The following is an 18,294-nucleotide window of genomic DNA, read 5'->3' as shown; positions in this document are numbered from 1 at the left end:
TGAGACAAGTTACTCTCTCTTTCTGATATTCCCATGTGCTTTACTCCTCTGTCACTTGTTGCGATCTTGTTTTGGAGTTTGTAATGAGCATTCTGCTTACCCAACTGAGTCAGAACCCCTTATTTTGGTGTGGACCCCTCCTGCATTAAGAGCTTCCTCATCAATGCTGAATGGCCTCCGTCCTGCTGTGGGGGAGAGAGGGCATGCTCCCCTCCTGCCCCTTGTGTGCGCATGCCTGGTCCTTCCTCGTGTGTGTGGCTTTAGAAAATGTTTTATGAAATGCCTTACAAAGAGGCCATGATCTTTGGAATTCTTTAGGAAACCCCCTAAAGTTTGTTTCCTTGGGCTTAATAGTCATAGGATGGGCTGTGAACAGCCAGAAAGAAGTTGAAGGAGATTTGACCAGTCTATGTGGACTGCTGTAGTCATGTCTGTCAGGTTTGCAGAATAGCTCAGCTGAGGACGGGAAGGTGTATTATCATTTAGGTTGGGATTTGACTGAATATAACAGAAAACCCCAAATAACACTGGCTTCAACATGAGATTTTATCATCTCTGTCCTGTAAAAAGTCAATTTAGGGCAGGGACCTAATTTACTATTCCTTCATCCTTAGAGTTGCCTCATGATCCAAAATGGCTGCTGAAGCACCAGCCATTGTATTAATATCACAGATGGAAAGACAGGAGGAGTGCTCTTGGAAGTCTCACTCAGTGTCAGTTTATATTTCATTAGCTGAAAGTAACTAGCTATCATGACAACTAGGAAGTAGGGTCTTGGCTGGGACATTGCTTCACCTGGAGACATGAGGGCTCTGTTACCAAGAAAGATGGAGAGAGTAGAGAGTAGAAACAGAACAGATGTCCAGCACTTACTTGAATGAATGGATGGATAAGTGATAGATGCCATCTGGCTTCTGTAGATTAAATATAGACCAAATCCTCATATTAACAGGATCCACAATATGACAAGGAAGGCACATTTCTGATACCACAGGAGGGAAGGAACCTTGTGGAAACTTCAGAAACTCCCCAGGAAGTTGACAGATCATGTTCTTCCAGGTCACTTCAGACAGGCCTCCTCTTTTCCCTGTTTGTAGGAACATGGTTTCCTTGTTTGGAATGCAGCAGATGCATGGCAGTGGGTGCGGAGGGGCTGGGTTCAGGTCACAGCAGCCGTATTCTAGAAAGTCCCTACGAGAGCATCTTTTTCTTTTTTTTTGCTGCTTTATTGGAAGAAAAAAACTTCACAATTCAAGCAGGGAGACCTAGAGAAAGAGTTTACCCTTAAATGTTGCTGAATTGCAATACTAAAATTTTTTTTAACAACTACAGATCCCTTCTCAGAAAATGGTAAAATCCTGTGGGGTTAATTATGGCCCGTTGATGCTTGTTTGAAGTTTGTGGGTGGTCTGTGTGCAGTGGGGGGAGGTGCCCTCCAGCACAGTGGGGTAGGGGTAGGGCCTTGAGGGCTGTCCTCCCATGGCAGAAGAGCAGTGGGCCTGGAGCCCAGGCTCTGGAGCATTGAGTGTGCTGTCCACTGTCTTCTCAGGGCATATGTCAGTTCTTGAGGGTGGCCTCTGGTCCCCACTGTGTCACTGAGGCGCACCTGCATGGTCCCAGGACCACATGATGGGTCTGAAGCAAGCAGGTCTCATGCTTGAAGCTTTAGCCTGGCTTTCACTCAAGGCCTCCATTCTTTTTTTTTTTTTCTTTTTTGTCCTTTTTAGGGCCATACCTGCAGCGTATGGAGGCTGCCAGGCTAGGGGTCAAATCGGAACTACAGCTGCCAGCCTTTGCCAGAGCCACAGCTAAGTTAAATTCGAGCCACATCTGCTACCTACACCACAGCTCACGGCAATGCTGGATCCTTGACCTACTGAGCGAGGCCAGGGATCAAACCCGCAACATCATGGTTCCTAGTCAGATTTGTTTCCACTGCGCCATGACGGGAACTCCTCAGGGCCTCCATTCCTGACTCCCTTTTGACACCTTGATGGGAGTCTTTGTCAAGCCTTCTGCAGACAACCTGGTTAAATATTCTGTTCTTCCCTGCTCCCTTCCAAGCCGTGTTTTCAGATCATCCTGTCTCCAGGCCTCAGTTCAGTATCATCTTCCTGTAAGAGGTCTTCCTGGATTCTCTCCAGGGAAGGAATTTCTCCGTCCCCTCACTGTGTTACTTTTTTTTTAATGACCACACTCACAGCATATGGAAATTCCCCAGGCTAGGGACTGAATCTGAGCCACAGCTGTGGCAATGCTGGATCCTTTAATCCACAGGCCAGGGATGGAACCCACGCCTTCTCAGCAACCTGAGCTGCTACAGTTGGATTCTTAACCCACTGTGCCACAGTGGGAACTTCTCACCTTATTACTTCTGAATGTCCATGCCCAGTTCATCTCCCTGACTGGATCGGCTCAGGCGTGACCCAGTTACATGGTCACTGAAGGATGGAGGGGGCACCCACAGGGTCACACAGCTGTCCCTCACCCTGGGGGCTGATGGGCTCCAACTGATTTTGTTCCTTTTAACTGTCTTTGGAAAGTGTCCTGGGCCTGTAGTTTCTGAGAACTTCCTCTCAGTCATATGAGACTTGCTCTGGGGATGGGTGGGGGCCCTATTGTTCCCTTTGCCTCTTGAGTCCCAGGGACAGCCCCTGGGGTGTCCCCAGTTTATATAACTGACTTAGGGATCCAATTAGCCGAGGCAGTTGGGTAGAAGGCTACAGCAGACCAGCATCTGGTATGGCCTTACCTGAACTCTGGTGAGGAGTTCAAGGTGGGCCTGCCAAGAGCAGTGATGAGGGTTTGTTGCCAATTTCGGTTGCAATTGCATGGTCCACTTTTGGGGGATGTGTTTCTGCTGTATAAAAGCAATAGACATTCTAAGTAAGTTCAGCTATGAACTTACTGTTTTCTAGTTGTCCCAGTAAAAAATTGCAAATAGGAGGTGGAATTAGTGTTAATAGTATGCTTTACAAAATATCATCATTTCATCATGTAATCAACATGGACATTATTAAGGAGATAGCTATTCTTTTTCTGGACTGAGTCTTTAGTAAGTCTTTGAAATGTGGAGTGTTTTCCATTCAGTTTGGATTCACAACGTTTTCCTTTCTTCCTAGGCCAGGCTATCGGCTGTCGTTTCGGTTGATTCTCCCACTTGACGTTCCTTGAAAGCAGGGATGGTGTTGTGACAGGGCCTTCCTTCCACCCATCCCACCCACCACTGGTGTCAGCCCGTGTGATTGGAGTGCAAGCCTCTCTGGCAGAGTCACCACTCCGGGGGTGGGAGACGGAGCTGCTGGAATCTGGGCTCAGCTTTGTGAGCTCAGGGCAGGCCCAGCCTTTGGGAGCCACGGTTTCCATTCAGAATGACACCATTGGATGGTGCTGTCTGGGGCCTTTCTCATTCTCACATGGGGTTGGGGAACACTGCTACCGTTGACCTCATTAGCAAATGAGAGCTGCTCTATGAAGGGCCCCAGCCAGCTGTACCTGCCGCATGTGGGCTGGTTTGCCGTCTCTAATCCTGACCCAGAGCTGGCATGTTTATCTGGTCTGTTGGGTCCCAGGCTGTGAAGACCCTCCACTCCCTCCATCCAGGATCTACAAGGACCTGCAGGTACCTGGCCTATTCCCAGGCTGGACAGGCAGAGGAGGACAGGACCGGGCCAGGCCCTCAGGAGGGCAGGATGGGCCAGCAGCAGCAGCCCCTGCTGGGTCTGGTTCCTCATGAGGTTTCTCTTGTACAGGCACAGCTGGAAGCCCAGAGAGCCACCCAGGACTTCCAAAGGGCCACGGAGGTGCTCCGTGCCGCCAAGGAGACCATCTCCCTGGCTGAGCAGCGGCTGCTGGAGGATGACAAGCGACAGTTCGACTCAGCCTGGCAGGAGATGCTGAACCACGCCACCCAGAGGGTAGGAGTCATGCTGAGTGCACCTGTGGTGCCGGGGGCTGGGCTGGGGTAGGGTGCTGGGCTTGTGCCAGCGTGTGCACGTATGCATTGCACAGGCATAGGGGTGGGAGTCAGGAGGTTGGGTGGGTGTCTGTGTCAGGGGTGCCCACACCCGTGGGTTATGGTGTACCCATTGGATCCCAACTCCTTGCTGGTTTCTCTGAGCAGAGGAGACACCTTCCCAGGCATGTTGTACATCATAGGTGGTCATCTCCACGGGGTCTCTGCAGGCCTGGGACTAAGCCGTACTGGGCGATGACAGTCACCCAGTGTCTGTACCCCTTCCCCATCACTTGAGGTGCATCTAGTTCAGATCACCCCTGATGGTTCTGACTGGATTAGGCTTCCCAGAGGGATGAGGTCATTCCCCAGGGTCCCCTCCGAGTCCTGGGGGACTGGCCAGGTTTAGAGTGCCAGGTGGAGGACCTGGGTTACTTTGCTGGGCCTGGACTCACACATGTGTGCTGTTGGTGAAAAGTAGGGTTCATGGTAGATAAAGCCAGAACCAAGGGGGTCCACAGACTGGTCTTCGGGCTGGGCTGAATCTGGGGAGCCAGCATGTGCACGGAAAGTGGGCTGTGCTGGATCTTCATCCGGTTTTGACTCCTGTGTTTGGTGCCAGCATTTTTTGGCCCTTTACAATCTCCCAAGACCTGCCCTCTGGCCACATAGCTCAGGTCAGAAGTGATGGGGACAGCACTTGGAGCAGCTGGACATGTCACTTCTCCTATCCCTCGTAGGCTCCTGGGCGTTCTCCTGCAGCCTGTTTCTCCTTACACCCTGTCTCCCACCCCCGCCATGTTTGTTGCAATGGGGTGAGGGGCAAGGCGACACATGGCTTCTGTAGCTCCAACTGAGGCCTTGGATGGAGGGTGAGGGAGTGGGTGGGGGCTGTAACCCTCGTCTGGACTCCCCAAGAGGCTGCCTTGCAGGGCTGGAGTAGAAATGTCAGGAGTTTGGAGTTCCCGTTGCGGTATGCAGAAACAAATTTGACTGGGAACCATGAGGTTGTGGTTCAGTGGGTTGGGGATCCGGCGTTGCCGTGAGCTGTGGTGTGGGTTGTAGATGGCAGCTTGGCTCCTGCATTGCTGTGGTGGCAACAGCTCCGATTAGACCCATGGCCTGGGGACCTCCATGTGCCATGGGTGCGGCCCCAGGGGGACAAAAGACAAAAAAAGAAAAAAAAAGAAGAAAAAAAGAAGAAATGTCAGGAGTTGGAGTTCCCATTGTGGCTCAGTGGAAATGAATCTGACTAGTATCCATGGGGATGCAGCGCAGGTTCAATATAGGCCTCACTCAGTGGGTTAAGGATCCGGTGTTGCCGTGAGCTGTGGTGTAGGTCGCAGATGTGGCTCGGATCTGGCAGTGCTGTGACTGTGGGGTAGGCCAGTGGCTACAGCTCCGATTCCACCCCTAGCCTGGGAACCTCTATGTGCTGCAGGTGCAGCCCTAAAAAGACAGAAAAGAAAAGAAATGTCAGGAGTTGATGGCAGAGGCTCTCTTTTCAATGTCACCTACAGTGGCTCAAGCCCTTGGGGACCTGAGAGTTAAAGATGGCCTTGTGATTCCTTAAATAGAATGCCTGACACACAAAGACTTAGACTTGGTGTCAAGTCTCTGTTGCCTGTCCCACCTCTCCTGAAGCCTGAGGCTCCTGGCCAGGCTTGCATGGCCTGGGGACTCCTGCCCCCTAGTGGACAGGATGCTTAGAGAGCCAAGCACAGAGTGGTACAGCTTTCCTGGATCCACTGGGGAAATACCAAAGGGGAGATGGGAAATCTTAGAAATCTACAAGCCTGACATGTGAAAAGGACAGAAAAAAGAAAGAAAGGAAGACGGAAAGAAGGAAGAAAAAAAACAGTAGCTCTTTCTAAGAAATAAGCTAAAGCCTGCTTTTTCTTCCTGCCCTTCTTCCACCCCAACCAAGATCCAGATCAGCCAGTCAGAAATCATTTCAGAAATTACTTAATGTTCTTTAAAAAAGAATGTGTTTCTGCTTTTCTTCCCTTCTACTTTTAAAGTCCTGGGGCCCTAGTGGATGGTAAGTGGCAGTCAAGGAGAGATATTCTCAGGACCTCTGTGTCCCAAGACTCCAGAAGCACCATCCATACCAGTCACTGGGAATGGTGCTTCTTGGGGTTGTGCAGTGCACAACTTAGGTGACTGTACAAGACAGCCCTGGGCCTCCTGATGTTATGTGGGGCTCCTGAGGGTCATCTGATGTGTGCCTTCACTGAGGCCACAGAAGGTTTCTTGCTCGTGGGGGTAACCATTGCAGATGAGCAGGTTTTCTGGGTCACAGGCCAGGATTTCCACCTTGGAGCTGCTATTCCTCTTCCCAATTTCATGGACCCGAGATGCTGCTCCTTGACCTGATGAAGGAGAAGGAGAAACAGCAAGAGATAGAGCCAGTGGCAGAGCTGTCCTCGGCCACATCCCTGTGTCATTGAGAAACCCAGCCTAGAGGGGGCATGCTCTCTGGATGTGATGGGGGTACAGATGCCCCTATGTGGCTTTGCTGTGAACCACCCTCTGATTGAGCAGTTCCTGGGGCTGGTGGGCCTGGCACATTCAGCTGCCTGAATGCTGGTAGCTGAAGACAGTGTAAGGTCTAGAACATGGCCTCAGCTGACCTCTGGATCCTCCAGGAAGCCTGTTTCTCCAGGTGAAAGACGCTTCAACTCACCCTCTTCTCCTAAAGAAAGTGCCATGTGAGGGTCTGAGAAAGATGCAGAGCTCAGAAAGGCACACGCTGTCTTGAGGAAGTGGCCGAGCTTTGAGCTTCCTGACCCCCACCCAGGCACAGTGGAAGAGCTCTGGGGTCTCCATGTTCTTTGCCTGAGGCCTGAGTTCTGTTCCCTCAGACTTGGGGTGACAGCCCCTCTTGGACCCAGGCTGAAGTTGACACTCTCAAGACCATAAAAAGATGCCAGAGCCCTGGGCTGTGGTTAGGCTGCATGGAGGCCCCAGGAAGGTACAGAGGAACAGTTCTTCACTCAGTGCTGGGGTCAGCAGGGCTTTGGGGGGCACTGGAGTGGCCTCCCTGGGGGTGAGGAGTCCCTGCTGCTCCCATGTGTGCTTTAGGCAGCAGAGGCCACCCCTCCAGCTTCACCTGGTTTGTCCGCAAAGCAGCCATTATAGGGAGGTGATAGCTTTTCATCCTCTGGGAGGGAGAGGAGAGCCCTGGCATCCTGGGAGGGAGAAGCTGGCTTTTCTGATGTCTGCGCAGAGAGGCTGGAGAGAGGAAGATGATGTAGCCTGGATGTGGGGAGGCTCGAACTGTTAGGAACCAGCAGCTGCTAGCGAGGAAAGAACACGGAGTCAGCCTCTTCTCTGGGCCCCACAAGGGGCTGCCTGGGGCTTGGATCTGAGCCCTGGGATGCACACAAGTCGTCAGGCCAGGTTTCCTGTGCTGGTGGGCATGGACCACCCATCCCTTGCAGCCATGAGAAGCTACCTTCGCAGGCCCCGTGTGCCCAGGGCTGCAGGAAGAATCTGAAAGCAGCCTGAATGGGCCGAGAATCTAAGGAGACCATGACACTGCCTTCCTGGGAGCAGAGGACCCTGCTCCTGGCTCTGAGATACTGGGGATGAGGGTGGAGGCCTCAGGGTTGGGAGAGAGGCTGGGAGAGCTTAAGGTGAGGCAGAGCAGCTGTGCTGGCTGGACATCTCCTGGTCAGTCGAGGTCCTTCTGCTGGCAGGACACCCAGCCTGGCTGGCACGGCCTGGCTGGCATGCCCATTGGCATCCTGGCAGGAAGTGTCTGTTGGAGTGTCTTCTGTGTGTGGCTGTGAGCAGAGGGCCTGGGCTGCCCTGTGGCTCCCAGGAGGGGGCCAGTCAGCAGTGTTGGACCCCCATTCTGTCTGTCCTGCTGACCTAGGAGGAGGCCTGTGGCTCTTCAGAGTATAAGCACCAGCAGCGGCTGGCCCACATGCTCTTTACAGGGCCCACTGCACACTGCCTGCCTGGGGCATGGTGCTGTGTTGTTCTGGCCACTCGGGCCTCAAACCCGGGGCCTCAGACCTTCCCATTGGGCAGTAGCAGGTGGTCAGGTCTTGGGCATTTGAGGCTAATAACTAAGGGCTGGAGTACAAGTCTGCTGTTTGGGGAACCCCAGGAATGAGGCACCCAGAGGTTAGCATGGAGCTCGTGGGTCCTCCCTGGGACCCAGTCCTCTTTGGGAAGAGCGAGGCCAGGACTGTTGTGCAGGACAGTGATTTCTTCCAGGTGTCTGCCAGCTGTGGAGAAGGATGCAGGAAGCCCAGTGTTGCTCCTGTCTGGATCCCCATACAGAGTGGACACGTGGCTGGACCAAGCCCCCCAACCCTTTCCCCCAGGACCTCACACCAAGTCCCCCAGTGCCACCTCTGCTGCCAAGCCACCCCCCCAGGCCACCTTGGGCCCAGCAGCCTGGATCTTAGCTGCCTGAGTGATGCGGTACTGTTGGGCATCTGTACCATGAGGCTTGTGGCCCGGGGTTTAGTCTCTAGTGCATTCTGTGCCCAGAGTAGGTGCTTAATCAGTATGCGAGGCTCGGAGTTGAATATGCTGGTGGGAAACTGGAGAGCATGGTGCAGAGGTGGGCACAGGGACCTGGAGTCCAGGCAAAATGGCCAACCCTGGCCTGGTGCCTTGGAGTTGGGCAGCACTTGCATTCTGGCCGCTTGGAGGCCTGCAGAGACATCTGCATTGTGCTTCCTTTTGTGGCTTCCACCTTCTGGGCAGAGACTCCCCATGCCACCCCCTACCCTTACCCCCACCTTTCTTTCCTCCTTTGGGGCACAAAGTTCATGCCTGATTCCAAGCTTCAGATCCAGGGGCTGCTTGGTTACCTAGGAGACATAACTGAGGCATCTGCTTGTGACTTTCCCCTTGGGGGCCAGAAGTGGCGCTTCTCCAAGATTGGGATTGCTTGCATGTGGGGTCGGGGATTTGGGACAGGAGATGGTCACTGTGGCCTGGTAGGGGTGAGGCAGGGGACACTGCTGCCTCATTCTGCACTGGCAATATTGCTAAAGGCTTGGAGCCTTCTGAGTGTTTAATTTTAGAATGCCTGTGCTGCGTTTTGCACACTAGGAGCCAAGAAAGCACGAGGGCCTGTGTGCAGCCAGCAAGAACCTTGCTTCTTGCCGGGGACGCTCTGTACCACAGGCCTCAAATCACAGCTTTCGTAGATCATCTATTTAAAATGTTTTCAGCTCCTTAAAGGGGAACCTTGCATGGAATCCTCTTGTAGTGAAACAAATCGCCACAATACGTGGTCTTCATTCATCTGTCTGACATGCCTGGGTTTTGAATGTTGAGAAAGGTTACACCAGTAAATGCTTAAAGCTAAGACTTAAGGCTAAAGAGGTACTGCTGGTAGTTCCCTTTGTGGTTCAGCAGTTAGCAAACCTGTCTAGCATCCATGAGGACTTGGGTTCTATCCCTGGCCTCACTCATGGGTTAAGGATCCAGCATTGCCCTGAGCTGTGGTGAGGGTCACAGACATGGCTTGGATCCTGCGTTGCTGTGGCTGTGGTGTAGGCCGGCAGCTGTGGCTTCAATTCGACCCCTAGCCTGGGAACTTCCATATGCCGTGAGTGCCATCCTAAAAGACACACACACACACACACATAAGTGTCTCAGACATTAAAACCATTGTTTAAAGATGTGTATTTTAAAGAAGGTAAAGGTTTAATTCTGATAAATATAAAATGTTCCCCGGTGAGATTTTACTTAACTTATTAATTAAGAACAGAACTAAGATGTTGTAAATAGCTCTTGTAAAGGAGAATTTAAAACACACACACACACACACACTCATACAGAAGGCTAGGAGTGCTGAAATGAATTTACAAACAGAGAGTTGGTCAATATTTACACAGTAGTCAATAATCAAATGCATCTCCATTGGACACGCTTTACCTTCATTTGTAAGGATAAGAATCATTTATCTTACTATCAATTTCCTACAACTTACAGGATGGCAAAATAACTCCAAGACAGTGAAAGCCAGAGATAACCTGAAGAGGGCATTAGATAGGACACCCTGTCATTTTTATGCTTGTATTAAAGTCTTTCAGAATTTTTCCTGACACTTAAACCCTTATTATAAGTGCATAAGTAGGAATTCCCATTGTGGCTTAGTGGTAACAAATCTGACTAGATGCACGTTCGATTCCTGGCCTTGTGCAGTAGGTTAAGGATCTGTCGTTGCCATGAGCTGTGGCATAGGCTCCTAGCCTGGGAACTTCCAGGGGCGGCCCTAAAAAATAAAAAAGACCAAAAAAAGTACATAAGTAAACTACTTATGGGCTGACTGTGGCTGTTACCTAGAGGGGGTGATAGAACGCTGGCCACCTCCTGGGTGGTGTCTTCCTGAAACTGTCCTGCTGGATAGTGGGCTGAGGATCCTCTGGGCTCCTCTCTGCTACTCTTCAGATAAAATAAAGCATGGCCCTCTAGACTCACTTTGCTTCTTTTCCTCCAGTTTGTCTTGTAACACTTGGGTGAGTTTTAAATAGAAGATGAGAAGGAAATTGAGAGCTGCTTACCTGGCCCACATGCATGCCTTTGAGCTGCTTGGTTTGGGGCCATGGAGAGCCCCCCTTTTTTGGCAGTGCCCACAGAATGTGGAAGTTCCTGGGCCAGGAATCAAACCCACGCCACAGCTGTGACCCAAGCCACAGCAGTGACAACACCAGATCCTTAACCCAGTGAGCTACCAAGGAATTATTTATTTATTTCTTTGGAGAACCCTTGATTACTGGCTTTTTAACTCATTTAAAAAATATCCCTGGAGTTCCCTTTGTGGCTCGGTGGTAATGAACCTGACTAGTACCCATGAGGATGTGAGTTTGATCCCTGGCCTTGCTCAGTGGGTTTAAGGTTCTGGCATTGGCATTGCCATGAGCTGTGGCATAGGTTGCAGATGCAGCTCGGATCCCGCATTGCTGCGGCTGTGGTGTAGGCCAGCAGCTGCAGCTCCAATTTTACCCCTAGCCTGGGAACTTTTGTATGTCGCAGGTGCAGACCTGAAAAAAGAAAAAACAAAAAATTCCTACCAGAACACTGATGCGTCTCCGGCTCATAAATTTTTGTGAACATCAAAACCTGTTCAGTTTGACCCTTCTGGATCTTGGATTCTTGTGTGCATACCAGTCAATTCAGGATATTTGGGAAGGGGCCAAACAGCTGAGGTCACCCTTGCCTTGCTGTCCTGACGTGTGCGCATATGCTTGGTTTTGTAGGGCTCCTGGTTTTATAGGGTCTCTGTGGTCTGAGTTCCCGTTGCTGCCACCTGCCTGCTATGCCCCAGGGCAGGAGCCAGAGATGCCCATAATGACTTCTCAGAGGAAGTGGGCATGGACTGAATCAGAGAATATTTCCTGTGTTTCTGTGATTGTTGTTTTCCCTTCTCTTTTTTTTTCTGCTCAGCCAATTTGGCTATTTAACCTAACCTGACATGACTTTTCCTTTTCCAGAATAGGTGAATAGGGAAAGTCATCCTATTTTCTTTGGGAGTTTGTTTGATCTTAGGCTGCCCACTAATTTCCATAACTAATTTGTTATTATTTAGTTTTTATATATTTAAATTTCAATTGAAGTGGAGTTTATTTACAATGAGTTAGTTTCTGGTGTACAACAAAGTGATTCAGTTAGACACATGCAAACATATATTCTTCTCCAGATTCTTTTTCTTTATAGGTTATTACAAGATATTGACTAAAGTTCCCTGTGCTATACACCAAGTCCTTGTTGGTTATCTAATTGACATATAGTAGTGTGTATCTCTTAATCCCATACCCCTAATTTTTTTTCTTTCTTTTTTCTTTTTCTTTTTTTTTGCTTTTTAGAGCCACTTCTGCGGCATATGAGGTTCCCAGGCTAGGGGTTGAATCGGAACTACAGCTGCCGGCCTTTGCCAGAGCCACAGCAACGCCAGATCCGAACTGCGTCTGCGACCTACACCGCAGTCATGGCAACACCAGATCCTTAACCCACTGAGCAAGGCCAGGGATCGAACCCTCAACCTCATGGTTCCTAGTCAGATTCCTTTCCACTGCGCCATGACGAGAACGCACCATACTCCTACTTTTTAAAAAATGACTTAATTAGCCAATGAGGGGCTGTTCTGGGTTTGGCCAGGCTGACCTCTGCTGTCATTTGAAGGTCATGGAGGCGGAGCAGACCAAGACGAGGAGTGAGCTGGTACACAAGGAGACAGCGGCCAGGTACAACGCAGCCATGGGCCGCATGCGGCAGCTGGAGAAGAAACTCAAGAGAGCCATCAGCAAGTCCAAGTGAGCCTGCGCCGTGGGGTCCCTGGGCTGTGTGCTCATTCCTCTTTGCATCTTCTCAACCGTTTCTATACAGTGCACTTGGGCTGGCTCACCTGAGCCCCTTGCCCAGGCTTCCTATGCCTCTCCCCCGCCCCCAAGTCCTCTGTAACCACCTCCCAGGGTGGGGCTGCTCCAGGTATGACCCACCTGGGAGGCACAGAAAAAGGAATTTCAAAAGCAAACTGTTAGTTGGCTCATGGGCTGGGGCTGGGCTTTGGGAAACTCAGTTTGTGCCCTTAGCCTGCCTCTCACTTTACCTGTCAGCAGGATGGGGTAAGCTGTATACATAATACACATCCTTCACAGACCAAAAGCTGGGGAAGTGGCGCGAAACTGGTTTCCATGGAGTTTTTCCTCCAGCTCCTGTGTATTTTTATATGATAGTGGTCTTAGGGACAGGCGCCTGCTTCACTCAAAATTGCGGGGCCTCCAAGCAGAGATAGGACCTAGGCCTCACAGCCAGAGATAGACCCCAGCTTCATGGAGGGGGAAGAGCTCAAGAATAGAGCACTGTCTACTCCTAAAGCTACAACACCCAAGTTCCTGAAAAAAGCCAGCATCTTCCCGCTGACCTATAACCCAGGGGACCAAGTAGAATGTTGGCCTTTCTTGTCCTCTGTCTTGCCCATGACCTGGCTGGGTCTGCAATCCCTCCCATCCTGCACAGAGTCCCAGAGGCCAGCCTGAGCTCCGGTCCTTGCAATGGCCCCTGGTGTGCTCAGCAGGGAGTCCAGTCCTCTCCCTTCCCTGAGTGAGCTTGGCAGACCTAGGTGTGCATTGAGGTGGCTCCTTCCTGGCCTATCTGCTGTTCATTCTTAGAAGAGGAGGTCAGGCCACTTTAGCTGCCGGGCATAGCCTCCCGAGGGGACAGTAAGCCAGGGTGTGGGGCCCTGGGGTATGTGTACACCTTTGTGGGTTTCCCACATCTTGAGGTGGGCCTTCTGGCTCGGCCCTGGGTGAGTGTCTGTATCCATCAGGCCCAGGAACTGGGAGCAACCTCCTCATCTCATGGCTCGTCAGAGCTGAGTAGAAGCTGGAGGATGACCCTGCCAGCTGAGCCACTGCCTCCCAGATACCCCATGGGGTTGACTGGGGTCACTGTGTTATCGTGCTCTTACATGTTTTCTTCCTGTCTTCTACAGGCCTTATTTTGAACTCAAATCAAAGTACTACCTGCAACTTGAGGTATGTCTGGCCTTGGCTTTGTAGTGGATCAGAGTTTTTTGCACACAATGCCCCCTTTCTGTAGTGGGCTTTCAGACAGCTTCACTGTTGCCGGGGGGAGTGAGGAGACATCCTGTAGGTGTCTGAAGGGTCTTGTTGCCTCCTCAGTGGTCTCTGACACTCTCTGAATCTGCATGCAGTCACTTTCCATCTTGAGCTCGGTCCGTGGTTCCCAGTGCACCCCCAGCACCGGCAGCATCAGTATAGGAACTTGTGGGCCGTTCATGTTACAGACCCTCCCCAGACCCACTAAACAGAGGCTCTGCAGGTGGGGCCCAGCCTTCTGGGTTTTGGCACTCCCCCTTGCCCCCCCAAGGGGGTTCTGATACAGCTCAGGTGTGAGAACCACAGCTCCTAGATCTGGTGGCTGGAATGTGGGACTTCTGTGGGTCCCTGACGCCCTGATGGGTTTATTCCCAGTAGTGGTTTCTGGGTGACCTACTTAAAGTTGTCACCAGGCTGGGAGCTGGTGGGTGGTGGCTGCTCTTGTATCTGATGCGTGGAGAGCTGTGGGAAGGGGTCTTGAGAGTGGAGTGATAGGCGCACGTGTTTGAACCTGTCAGTCACTCAAGAGCACCCTGAGGCTGAGGGTGGGAGTGGGTGGATGGACCGGCAAGCCTCGCTCACTGAGCCTCCTGTTCTCTCTGAGCAGCAGCTGAAGAAGACAGTGGATGAGCTGCAGGCCAAGCTGGCCCTGGCGAAGGGCGAGTACAAGACGGCCCTGAGGAACCTGGAGACCATCTCGGATGAGATCCATGAGCGGCGGCGCTCCAGTGCCATGGGGCCCCGCGGGCGTGGCGTCGGCGCTGAGGGTGGCAGCACAGCCACTGAGGACCTGTCAGGGGGCAAGCCTGAGCCCGATGCTGTTTCTGGTGAGTTGGGGGTGCATGTGGCCTGCTCCTGCTCTTCTCTCCCCGACTCCCCTCCCACCCTGTTTTGGAACACTAGTCACCAAAATGCTGCTGTGTATCTTCAGAATCAGGATTCTGTGGTCATGTTTGGAAAATGTCACACTTTCATCCCCAAGTAATATGAGGGCATTCCAGGCTCTGAGAAGTCCTGCAGGGATGAAGAGTTGTCTGGAATAGGGACTTTGGAATCAGATTTGATTGAGTCCTGGCCTTTGCACCATGACTAGCATGTGATGCGGGCAAGCATGTAACTTCTATCTCTTTCTTCCCCAGTAAAGCAGGGCACATGATAGTCCCTGATGTCCACTGTGTAGAGCAGTGGTCAGGATTAATTGAAGGAGTGCCAGCCCCCAATGGACAATGCATGTGGTGTCTGGCCACCCCTGGGAAACTGATACAGAGAGTTGCTTCGGCTCCCCCTATGTCAATCCAGAACCCCCCCGCTCTCTCCCCCAGTGCCGCCTCTGTGACCTTTTTTCGCCCCTTCTGTGGAGTGATGGCTTTTGGCTCTTCCCACCTTCCTTAGGTGGGCTTTAATTCAGCCAACAGATGTTCACACATCAGGCCCCAGGTAAAAGAAGGAATTATAATTTGAGCATCAGTGATGTGAGCACATTAGTGCACACCATCTCGTAAACCTGTGAGGAGAGGAACATGAAACTGAGAGAGGTTCAGTAACTTGACCTGAGGCTACAGAGCATATAGTGGAGAAAGGATTTGATCTCAGATCTGAGCCCACTGTCTGTGCCCACCATCACAGTACTTCTCATGGGCGCCAGTCCTCCATGGGATGCTACCTGTAGGTTGTTTTTAAAGCTGAGGGAGGAGGACAAGGGCGTGGGATCGCATGTGGGCTGAGGAGTAAATAGTTTAAGGCTGAGGCAGCTTTTAATCTCTGGGCCTTGCTTATTCTGGTCCACAAAACGAATAAGGCACAAGCTACAGAGCAACGTAAAGGTATTGTGGGTTTGTTTTTGTTTTTGTTTTGTGGCAAATGGTGATCTCTGTGGGCTCTAAGCATGTCTTTTATGGGATCACAAGTTACTTGGAGGGAGACAGAGGTCCCAGCAGACATTCCACACAGAGCTATCTCGTCCAGCAGCTCCTGCTGTTCCCACAGAATGGAGGAAGATTCCTCAAGTCTGGCTGGCTTTGTTTAGGATGCATTGGGCAGGCCAGCCCTCTTCCTGTGCTCTTGGGGATCTATCTTGGAGACTGGGGTGAAGAAAAGCCCCTTATCTTTGGCTGAATTCATCTTCCATCATGAGGCAGGGTCTGGTGACGGTGACTTCCAAGGCAGGGGCTATAAAGTGACGGTAAGGATACTGACTAGCCACGGGGCCCAGCGGCTTCTCTTCAGGGTGCTCCAGAGCCTGGTCACTCGAGTACAGGCGAGCCACGTCCCTTTCATCAGGTGCCCACAGTGGCCGTCCTGCAGTTCCCAGCCCCTGCCCAGCTCCTCCAGCAGTGGACACATTTGGAGGTGTGTAGGGGCCGGGCTGCTGTCCTTCAGACCTGTGTGACGACTGTCCCCTCTCATCCTAGTGGCCTCCGAGGCCTTCGAAGATGACAACTGCAGTACCTTCGTGTCTGAAGATGACTCGGAAACCCAGTCTGTGTCCAGCTTCAGCTCAGGACCCACAAGTCCGTCCGAGATGCCTGACCGGTGCCCTGTGGCCGTGAGGCCGGGCAGCTTGGACCTGCCCAGCCCTGTGTCCCTGTCGGAGTTCGGGATGATGTTCCCGGTGCTGGGACCTCGCAGCGAGTGCAGTGGGGCCTCCTCTCCTGAGTGCGAGGTGGAGCGAGGTGAGTGCCCGTCCTGGATGCCGGGGTGCTGGGGACGTGCTGGGGTGGGGACAGAGATGGTCCCCAGCTCTGTGCCTGACCAGGACCAGCTTCCTTCTGCCTCTCATCACAATAGTCCTCTTGACAAGCACCTGCTAGAGAGGTCTGTTTCCCAGCTGTCACAGGGGTGTGACAAATTTCATCTCTAAAGATGAGGAATATACGGAGTTTCTCAAGAAACACAGGCAGTGAGAAGTTAACACGATGGAGGGGCTTCTGTGACATGCTCGGTGGACTCAGCATTGGGAGAGTCTGGGTTGAGCCGGCTGACTGGCTTGGTACTCACTCCTTGATCTTTACATTTTTACAGGAGACAGGGCAGAAGGGGCAGAAAATAAAACGAGTGACAAAGCCAGAAGTCATCAGGGTCTCGGGAGCAGCAGCGGTGACAATGGCAAGAGCCCGAGTGGCCCGTCCGAGGCCCGGGCCTTGGAGGACAGGATGCGGCAGCTGTCCCTGCAGGGCTCCAAGGGCAGAGATGAGGTCATCGTGGACATGAGCATGGTGCAGGTTGGCTGATCCAGCCGTGGCTCTGGCCTAAGCACATAGCGATATTTATACATGAAACTGTACGGAGAGCATTGTGCCAATAATCATTTGATGTATGCCAAATCCTAGCATTTCCTCTAAACTGCACTAATAACGTTTCAGTGACCTTGAGGGCAGAAGATGTTTCTTCTGGGTGACAGCTCTTGGGCTGGAGCGTTTTTCAGCGCAGAGTTATCGTTGCAGGTGGGCTGTGAGCAGGCCCACAGCCTTTGTAGGACGTTCCTTGTCACCGTGTCATGGAAGCAATAACTGGTCCCTGGGAAAGACCCCGAGTCAGGAAAAGGGATGGGAAATCGAGCCCGGCCAGGGTCATCTGGGAAAATGACCTGTTTTCTCCTTTATATCCCAAGGGATCTAAAGGAAAAAAATACATGAGACAAAACTCAACACCTTTTTGACCCAGTGAAAGCTTTCCAAAAAAAAAAAAAAAAAATCCGAGAACACAGTTCATGTTCATTATCTCTGATTTATGGAGGGGGATTTTAGAAGAGTATATTTGCTGGGACACCCATTAAAATCATTTTCTATATAAGCTTACCATGAGCTGCACTTTTTGGGGGTGGGAAAGGTGAATGCTGGTCTGGGGGTGGGGAGGGGGACGAGGGCAGCAGGGGCCTGTCACAGAAGGGGGTTCGTGGCTGTTGGGGAGAAGGTTCTGTAGCATAAACCTCATCCCATCAGCCAAGGGGACTTATTCTAAGAGAAGTTGCATGTGAGGAATGGTTGCCAGTGTTCTAGATCGACAAGGTGTTAATTTCTCCATAGGTTGTAACTTTAACAATAAATTATGATGCACTAGTATTTCTTAGAGGAAACTGTTCCTTCCAGCTAGGAAAGGGAGTAGGCATGTGTTGGCAAAGGCTGTTAAATAGAAGCAGTGGCGTCTGTTATGCTAATAGTATGTTATGTGACTGCTGTTCTTGTTTTCATGGTTACATGCATTTAGAGCTTTGTATTTCATTTGTCCTTTTCTGTTAAAACTTCGATTTTTAAAAGAAAAAAAAGCAACCCCATTCAAGTTGTCCATTAATTCTGTCAGCTTATATATCTGTCATTTGTAAATCTCTTCATACTATCGTGTTTTCTCCTTTTTTAATGATTGATACAGTATCCTAATTATGAGGTTATTTTGTACTTGTCTTAATACCTTGAGTGTAATAAAAATGGCTTAAGAAAATGTCTAACTTTCTTTGACTTCAATCAGAAATCCTGATGTTGCCTAAATCTTCTATTCTAGGCAACCTTCTTGCCATAATGAAGAGCATGGAATGGAATGGCCATTTGTTCTTTTATTCACTTAGGGTCCTGGATCCTAATAACTTAAGCCCTGATTACCAGGTTTGAACTAGAATTCCACTTCACTACTAAAGCCGAGTAATGCAGAGATGCACTGGCAGGAAAACAAAGATGAGGTGCTCAAGCTGGAGGCCTCTGAGTCTCCTAGGCCTCAGCCCTAGAAGCTGAGTAAGTGATTCCAATACACTTG

The 18,294-nt window shown here is 51.1% G+C and overlaps 1 protein-coding gene across 2 annotated transcripts in view; it reads left to right on the top strand.

Moving 5' to 3' along the window:
• SH3BP5 (SH3 domain binding protein 5) overlaps nt 1-17,985 on the top strand; it is a 114,465-nt gene extending 96,480 nt beyond the window's left edge. For both annotated transcript variants that reach the window (XM_047768508.1, XM_047768498.1), the window contains exons 4-9: nt 3,753-3,917; nt 12,110-12,240; nt 13,422-13,464; nt 14,156-14,375; nt 15,960-16,220; nt 16,570-17,985. In XM_047768508.1, coding sequence (XP_047624464.1) covers nt 3,894-3,917; nt 12,110-12,240; nt 13,422-13,464; nt 14,156-14,375; nt 15,960-16,220; nt 16,570-16,778 — 888 coding nt within the window. In that variant the 5' untranslated portion in view covers nt 3,753-3,893 and the 3' untranslated portion in view covers nt 16,779-17,985. The remainder of the gene's footprint in view (nt 1-3,752; nt 3,918-12,109; nt 12,241-13,421; nt 13,465-14,155; nt 14,376-15,959; nt 16,221-16,569) is intronic.
• The last annotated feature ends 309 nt before the right edge of the window (nt 17,986-18,294 follow it).

Source organism: Phacochoerus africanus, chromosome 1, assembly GCF_016906955.1.
Source record: "Phacochoerus africanus isolate WHEZ1 chromosome 1, ROS_Pafr_v1, whole genome shotgun sequence".
NCBI classification, from domain to species: Eukaryota; Metazoa; Chordata; class Mammalia; order Artiodactyla; family Suidae; genus Phacochoerus; species Phacochoerus africanus.
This window is presented reverse-complemented; position numbering and strand designations above follow the sequence as displayed.